Genomic DNA, 9219 nt, shown 5'->3' on the forward strand with positions numbered 1-9219 from the left:
GTGAGCGCTGTGAATTGTGTAAGACTGTTGAAGCACAGACCTGTACCTCTGAAACAAATAATACATTATATGTTAAAAAAAAAAAAGATCGCAGGAAGGGAAGAATGAAGGGGGGAAATCAGAGGGGGAGACGACCCTTGAGAGACTATGAACTCTGAGAAACAAACTGGGGGTTCTAGGAGGGAGGGTAGTGGGGGGATGGGTTAGCCTGGTGATGGGTTTGAAGAGGGCAGTACTATATGGAGCACTGGGTGTTATACGCAAACAATGAATCATGGAACACTACTCAAAAACTAATGATGTAATGTATGGTGATTAACATAATAATAAAAAATAAATAAATAAATGAAGTAGGGGCACCTGGGTGGCTCAGTCGGTTAAGCGTCTGCCTTCGTCTCGGATCATGATCCCAGGGTCCTGGGATGAAGTCCCACGTCAGGCTCTGTGCTCAGTGGAGAGCCTGCCTCTCTCTCTCCCTCTTCAGCTACCTCTGCTTCTCTCTCTCTGTCAAATAAATTTTTTTTAAAAAAGTAAATAGATATATACATAATGACATGGGGAAATATTTCCCATGATATATGATATTATATCAAATTTAAAAAACAAGGCGCAGCATAGAATATACAGCATGATTCTGTTTTTAAATTTAAATATATTTTTTTGTTGTTTTTTTTAAGATTTTATTTATTTATTTCACAGAGAGAGACAGCGAGAGAAGGAACACAAGCAGGGGGAGTGGGAGAGGGAGAAGCAGTCTTCCCACCGAGCAGGGAGCCCGATGCGGGGCTCGATCCCAGGACCCTGGGATCATGACCTGAGCCGAAGGCAGACGCTTAACGACTGAGCCACCCAAGTGCCCCTAAATTTAAATATATTTGTAATCAGCTTATATACCTAGGGAAAAGTTTAGAAGGATATACACCGAGCAGATTGAAAGAAGAGATTTTAGCAGAGGTGCTCTTTGATGGGTGATACTACAAGGGCTTTTTTCACTTTCTTCATAATATATTTCTGTATTTGATTTTTCTTGTAATAAATATGTTAGATTTACTATAAGAAAAAAAACAAATACGCATTATGAGTTCAATGAAGTAAGTTTTTACTGCATTAAAAAATTTATGGGCTCCTCCTCCTAGATAGGATCACATCTTCATGGAAATGATAGTAGCTCAGGCTTTTTTCTATTTTAATGGAAAAAATCTTTGGTTTTTTTTAACATCGCAGAAAATACCATGACTTATGTTCTAGTTTATGTAGCTTAATTTCACATGCTTTTAACACTTCTGTCTCATTTTGAATATATTCTTTCCTCTGGCAAAAGGGGTTAGCCTCACCTAACACATATGTTCCCTCTCACATTCGAAAGGGCCTCAGTATGGCCTAGTCTGGTACCCTGTCTGCTTGCTTTTCTACTTGTCCAAAGGAAAAGAATTATCTTGTGCCTTATTGCCTGTGTATTGTTTCATCTGACTGTAATGCCATTCTTGGCTGTCCATGACTCCCCTCTTTAATCCTGTTTCTTCTTTGCTTATCCAACTCCTGTTTGTCTTTTTAAGAAACACATGTGGACACACATGCAAGTACACCAGGAAGCCGTCTCTGACCTCCCAAGTCTTAGTTAGCATCCTTTCTTGCCTCTTTTCTTTTTACTCACCACACTATACTATAATGCTTGCTTGTCTGGCTCCTCCACCAGACTAGGATTCCTTTGGGGCATAACTGTATATTCTATTTTTTTTTTAAAGATACATTTATTTATTTGAGAGAGCATGAGCGGGAGGGGCAGAGGGAGAGAGAATCCCGAGCAGACTCCACACTGAACACAGAGCCTCAACATGAGCTCTATCCCATGACCCTGAAATCACAACCTGAGCCAAAACCAAGAGTCAGAGTCCCAACCAACTGTGCCATCCAGGCGCCCCTGTATATTCTATTTTTATATCTAGTGCCAAAGTGCCTACATACAATATAATAAGTGCTAAATAATTGTTGAATGATAAATGGATTTTTGCAGGCCTATTTGGTTCTTACATTTGAATGAGATAAAACAATAATAGTTACTCGTGCTACCAGTTACCATGTCTCAACCTTCATTAGGTTTGTATTTTCACACACGGAGTCCTGCTTCCTGATTTTGAAGGAAAAAAAAATACATTTTAGTGGAGATTTAAATTAGATGGCTACAATATAGATTTTTTTTTTTTTAAGATTTTATTTATTTATTTGACAGAGAGACACAGCAAGAGAGCCACAAGCAGGGGAGCAGGAGGAGAGGGAGAAGCAGGCTCCCCGCTGAGCAAGGAGCCCAATGCGGGACTCGATCCCAGGACCCTGGGATCATGACCTGAGCCGAAGGCAGATGCTTAACCATCTGAGCCACTCAGGCGGCCCTACAATATAGATCTTTATTAATAATACTTTAATATTTTAATAGGCTGTTAACAAGTTGGCAGAAATAATGAATCGGAAAGATTTTAAAATTGATAGAAAGAAAGCTAATACACAGGATTTGAGAAAGAAGGAAAAGGAAAATCGAAAGCTGCAACTGGAACTCAACCAAGAAAGAGAGAAATTCAACCAGACGGTAGTGAAACATCAGAAGGAACTGAATGACATGCAAGCGGTAAGGTTTGTGTGTGTGTGTGTGTGTGTGTAGGATTATTTTCTTAATTTGACATTGCTATTTATACCTATTATCTATTGATCTTATCTAGTTTTTTTAGTATAAAAATGCATATTCAGGTTTGTAGTCTCCACAGTTTGATCATTATTACTCTAATATGAACCATGATCTTGAAAAACTAGAAGGATACTCTGTTGCCTATTAACCATGGTAATTTGAGTAATTTTTACCCATTAGCATTTACTTGATTAGATGCTGCTTTGAGAGAAACAACCAAGGGTTTGCCTCTTTGGCTTTAGACTGAAAGAGAGATATGACTAGGATAATATTAAGTGTAGTTGAGATAGAGGATTTGAAGTATTGTAGATTTTTTGTTTTCTCTAACCAGGACTCACTTTTCAGAAATCAAAATATCAAACTTAATTTTTTGATATTTCCTGGGTTGTTAATAGCACAAAATTGAGAACATAGTCTCTGGACCTAGACTGACTTGGATACAAGCGCTGACAATCATTTGTGCTTTTACCATCCTGAGAAGCTTTCTGTACCTTTTAAACTATTTCATTTGGAGCCATAAAAGCATTTCCTATTGTTTTAACAGGTGTTTGGTGTTTGTTTTTTGATGCTTTATATTTATTTATTTATTTTGAGAGAGGGAGGTGGGCCCAGCAGAGGAAGAGGGAGAGAGAGAGAATCTTAAGCAGGCTCCATGCCCAGCACAGAGCCTGATGCGGGCTTGAACTCATGACCCTGAGATCATGACCTGAGCCGAAATCAAGAGTTGGATGCTTAACCAACTGAGCTACCCGGGTGCCCCAGCTGCTTTGTATTTAAAAAATAAAAACAAAATAGTTGTTTAAAGCAGGGAGAAAAGGAGTTTACCCAAGCAATGTATTACTGAGGAAGAGAACTTGCATTTTTACAATTGTATCAAAATCTGTAGTTGTGAGCACTCATGAAGTTTACAGTAATTTTTTAGTAAGAGCAACTTTAGATTCTTTATCATTTATAGTTCCATTCTCAGTTTCTTAATGTTGGAAATTTGATACTGATTTTTTTGTATTATCTTGGTATTTTTCAAAAATAGCAATTGGTAGAAGAATGTACACATAGGAATGAACTTCAGATGCAATTGGCTAGCAAAGAGAGTGATATTGAGCAATTGCGTGCTAAACTTTTGGACCTTTCGGATTCTACAAGTGTTGCTAGTTTTCCTAGTGCTGATGAAACTGATGGTAACCTTCCAGGTAAGAATATTTCTATTCATTCAGGTTTGCTTAAATGTCATGGAAATTAATGTATGTTTCTTTCATTTAGCTTTCTACCCTTTGTCATTTTTTTCCATGGATCCTTAAGAAATTTGTTTCTGATAGCCAAAGTCTGATTATGTTTGCATTTTACAGAATAAAAGCAGTCAAAAGAAATCTTAGGCTATTAAAATAAATCTGAGAGGCTGTACCTGAATAGAAATCTGAAGAACTTTATGAATCTATAAACACCTAACTCCATGGTGAAAGTCGAAGCTGCTGCTTACACCTTTCACTATTTAAAGAAAGTTACATGTTTTCATGAGTAGCAGCTCTTTAATGTTTATGTTTTTGTTTTTATGTCTTTTTTGTGCAGAAACTAAGAACTATGCTTAATAATCAGAACCACAGCAGCCTATATAGAGACCTTTCTAATGTAGTAGTGATAAACTTTGGTTAGACTTTAAGTTTCAAATTTAGAGACATAGATAAAAAGGATTGAGAGATGCAGTGAGGGGGCAGAGTCGATTAAAGGCAAAAGTGAGTATGTAGGATTTCAGACTTTTTTTCTATGTCTTTTTTTTCCAGTAGAGAATAAATTAAAAAATAAATACCCATTCTTGGGTTTATTGTAGTATAAGTTATAGTACATTTATATCTTTTTAACAGAGGTAAGCAGTACACATAAGTTCAGTTTGGGAATGAATAGGTTATAAATATTTATACACACACACACACATTTGACATACTATATATCCTTCGTTCAAGGTTTTGGAAGTTTTGTTCACATGGCCATAAACTTGAAAGTCGATTTTATTTGTGTATTTCCTGAATAATGTGTTAGATTTAACTCTTACTTGTATACCATATAATCCCTGCCCTCCTTCTTTTGTGTCTTTGCTAGCCCCAAATCAGATATCTGAGAAGAGCAGGAAGTAAAATTTCTTATTACAATGGTCAAGGAGTTCCTTCTGTTTTCCCATTATTGGTTCTCTGAAACCTCCTGCCTCTTGAGAATCTTGTAGGTGCATGTCCTTTATCAGAGGATCACTTTGGATTTAACAAGAACCTCTTGCTTCAGCTGTTGTTTGAAAATCTTTCAAAAGTTAGATTTAATCATCAGAGTATGACTTTTAGGGGTGTTTGGCTACATTCTTTAAATTGTTGAACTGAAATTGTAGCTTAGAGCCCCTCTTCGTTAACCGCAAGCTATTTCTTTCTTTTTTTATTTTATTATGTTAGTCACCATACCATGGTGACATAACACCATAATGTTAGTCATCATTAGTTTTTGATGTAGTGATCCACGATTCATTGTTTTCATATAACACCCAGTGTTCCATGCAGTGCGTGCCCTCCTTAATACCCATCACTGGGCTAACCCATCCACCTACCCCCCTCCCCTCTAAAACCCTCAGTTTGTTTCTCAGAATCCATAGTTTCTCATGGTTCATCTCTCCCTCCGATTTCCCCCCTTCATTTTTCCCTTCCTTCTCCTGATGTCCTCCATGCTATTCCTTATGTTCTACAAATAAGTGAAACCATATGATAATTGACTTTCTCTGCTTGACTTATTTCACTTAGCATAATGTCCTCCAGTCCCATCTGTGTTAATGTAAAAGTTGGGTATTCATCCTTTCTGATGGCTGAGTAATATTCCATTGTATATATGGACCACATCTTCTTTATCCATTCATCTGTTGAAGGGCATCTTGGCTCTTTCCACAGTTTGGCTATTGTGGACATTGCTGCTATGAACATTTAACCCCAAGCTATTTCTTGAGTTATTTAGTAAAGGAATTCTTACTCTAAAATAATACTGGTGGCCGTTCTTCATTGCTATAAAAGGAGACCAGTCAGGTATCCCTTTCTCTTATTACTGTGCTCTTAGTCTTAAAACTTCACATACAAAGATCTCTGTAGTGCTAACTTTCATACTGTATGTAGAAAGTACTGGATAATCTTTATCAGTGTTTTTTTTTAACCCCTTTTTGTGTCAGATGTTTTGCTAGTAAATTGAAAATCTGTACTAAATCTACCATTTACTAGATACTTAAAAATGGGCATTGGCAGATAAAGTTAAGGTTTTGCAGTCATATCTGGGAAGAACTGTTAAAGAATTCTGATAGTCGCTCTTAATTTAAGAGAGTTACATATGATTCAAGTATCTAAAGTTTTTGAAGATAATGACTAATGATTAATTTTACTTAGTTTAGAAAATTAAAATACAGGCTGAAAAGGGAGAACTTTGAATGGAATACATTTATTCAACAGTGAAAGGCCTTTTGAAATATGGATCATAATTTTAGCCCAGTGAGATTTTTTTTTTTAAGATTTATTTATTTATTTTAGAGAGAGCATGAGTGCACATGCAGGTAGAGAGCAGGGGGAAGGGCAGAGAGAGAGGGAGACCGAGGTGGGGCTCAGTCCCAGGACCCTAAGATCATGACCTGAGCTGAAACCAAGAGTTGGATACTTAACCAGCTAAGCCACCCAGGCGTTCTGAGATTTTTTTTTTTTTCTTCCCTCAAGAAGTTGGGTGGATTGGGGCATGTGGGTGGCTCAGTCGGTTAAGCATCTGCCTTCGGCTTAGGTCATGATCCCAGAGTCCTGGGATCTAGCCCCATGTCGGGCTCTCTGCTCAGCAGAGAGCCTGCTTCTCCCTCTCCTTCAGCCTGCTGTTCCCCCTGCTTGTGCTCCCTGTCTGTAATGACTTAGTTATAGATTTCATCATTCAATATAAAGATTCTCATTTAATTATCATGTATATCTAGAGCTAAGCCTCTATAACCTTCTTAATGGGCATCTTGTCCTTAACTAGATGAAATCTCTTAATTTGGGGTGCCTGGGTGGCTCAGTCCGTTAAGCGGCTGCCTTCGGCTCAGGTCATGATCCTGGGGTCTTGGGATTGAGCCCCGCATCCTGCTCCCTGCTCGGCGGAGAGCCTTTTTCTCCCTCTCCATCTGCCTGCCACTCTGCCTACTTGTGCTCTCTCTCTCTGTCAAATAAATAAATAAAAATCTTTAAAAAAAAAAAAAAAATCTCAAGTTTCCCAATTCTAAAAAACTTAGAAAAAAATTATCTGTTGCACAATCCTTTGAAGTTCTTAAAATCACTTTTATTCTCCTAATTCTTTTATGTCTTTGTCCTCCTTTTGGTTCTGTAGCAGGTTGTATCTCAGCACACTATAAATATAAAGGTTACACTTGGGTTAAGATTAGCCTATTGCCTCGACAAAAAGACTAACATGATAGCTGCCTCTCCTCCCTTGTTCTTTCTCTTTACTTCTTTTGGAACCATTGACCTAATAATCTGAAAAGAATATAAAAGCACAGGGTGTTATATACAAACAATGAATCATGGAACACTACATCAAAAACTAATGATGTACTGTATGGTGACTAACATAACATAATTTTAAAAAAAAGAATGTAAAAGTAGATGAAGCACTAGGAAAAACACTTGATATCAACACTCTATTAATATTCATTATCTCTTATGGATTATCTGCATTATTCTCTTTGCATCTAGCTTTATCTCAGTCTATGTAATTTAAACCTGTAAATAATGGATTTCTTTGTGTGTTTCCAAGTTTTTGAGTATATGAGAGCTTCTGACTTGCCCAGATCTAATCAGTGGTTTGGAGATAATGCATCTGAATTCTTGAGCATTAATTAATTTCATTTTTTATATCACTTCTGAATATAATTAAAATATTTTAGGATGGTTCCTTAGTTCTGGTTCTTAAGCAGTATGTGTTTATCCAGGTAAACTTTGGTAGCCTTCAGCAGTTAGCTTTGATGTTTAAACTGGCTATATTGGATATAGATTTATATATAGTTAGCCTCTTTGTCTCTTATTTGGGTAAAGGAATCAAGTGTTGATATTGCAATAATACATATCTAAATTTTTTTGGTAAGTTAAAATTGCTCTACAAACACATAAAACCTGGAGCCAAGTTGCTTTGTACTTTGTACTTTCGTAGCATATTATTGATGATAATCTGGAGTTAGAAGTCCTCAACATTTATCAGGAGAAGCTGATTCCTGTGTTTGTGATGTAGAAGATAGACTTTAAAACATTATACTTTCAGATTGCCACATAGGTCACAAGTGTCATGGTTTTAAAGGAGGTTTATATATATATTAAAAAAACAGTATGTTTTCTTATATCTAAGACAGGAGTAAGTAAAGGAAATAGAAGAGAAGCTAGTATGTATTTTTTAATTTATCCCTAAGCTTAGTTCATCTGTTTCTCTGAAGGGAATTTACCAGGAAAAACTAAAATTCTCTCCTGTAACACCAGTGTTTTAAATTGGCGAAAACCTTCACATATCCTGAGCACCTTTTTTCAAGTTCCAAATTTCTTCATTTAATTTAAATGAGAGCAAATATAAAATTGGGCTTATTTGGATTCATAAAATGCCTTTAACATGCAAAATTTTTGTAGGAACACTGAAATGACAAAGTCATAACCTACAACAATCCATTGAAAATATATTAAAGAAAACACTGGCAGGTTAATCCAAACCTAGAGCCATAAAGCATAAATAATTTTGGCATTCTCATAGAGAAATAACTGGGGGATTGGGGGTATTTTGGCATACACAATTTTATATAAATGTCAAGATTTCAGTAGCGTTCACATCTTTTTTGTGAGGAGTTACTTGTATTAAATAGACTTACGAGGAGTAAGAGCTGCAATTTGGGGCACACTGAAGGGAAATTTTCCTAGCAATAACTTGTTGCTTTTGTAAGATAGAATATTTGTGAGTGATTAGCAACCTTCTGCATGTTATTTATTATGAAACTGCCCTTTGGTTTTTAAATTATAACCATTATTTACAGAGGACGACTGGCTAATTCAGGAAAAAAAAAATTGCAAAATAATCAACAAATATTTGTCAAGTACCTACCTACTCTTGTGTGTCAGATGTCTTGGGGTATATAAAAATAGAGTTATGATATGGTCCCTGATCTTACAGAACTTACCAAGGAACTACCTAAGGAGACAAAATAATTATTGCTAAACTAAATAACAGCAACCAAGAAAAAAATTGGGAGAAGAGAAGGATCGTTTTGAGCTCAGGTTTCTCATTATTTTCTCCACCTTAACAACTACAATTTAGATGAAGGGGAATACCAAAAGCAAAGGACATTTGGTGCATGGAAGAAGTTGGAACAAAAAGAATATTACTTCTGATTCAATTAACTGCAAAGCTTTTTAGTTAAAGGACAGAGTAGCATTGTGTTCTAGGAACACAAGCTCAGAAATTAGCCTACTAGGGTAAACTCTACAGTTTTGACAGTTACTGATAGAGTATACCCTTGAGCAAGTCCGTTTACTTTC

The 9219-nt window shown here is 36.4% G+C and overlaps 1 protein-coding gene across 1 annotated transcript in view; it reads left to right on the plus strand.

Moving 5' to 3' along the window:
* ROCK1 (Rho associated coiled-coil containing protein kinase 1) overlaps positions 1–9219 on the plus strand; it is a 127575-nt gene that overhangs the window by 109131 nt on the left and 9225 nt on the right. Inside the window, exons 21-23 of the mRNA XM_081802543.1 lie at positions 1046–1091; positions 2435–2623; positions 3711–3870. Of these exons, the coding sequence (XP_081658669.1) occupies positions 1046–1091; positions 2435–2623; positions 3711–3870 (395 nt within the window). The remainder of the gene's footprint in view (positions 1–1045; positions 1092–2434; positions 2624–3710; positions 3871–9219) is intronic.

The sequence above is a fragment of the Leptonychotes weddellii genome, chromosome 13 (genome assembly GCF_054177405.1).
Source record: "Leptonychotes weddellii isolate Sample4059 chromosome 13, ASM5417740v2, whole genome shotgun sequence".
Taxonomy (NCBI): domain Eukaryota; kingdom Metazoa; phylum Chordata; class Mammalia; order Carnivora; family Phocidae; genus Leptonychotes; species Leptonychotes weddellii.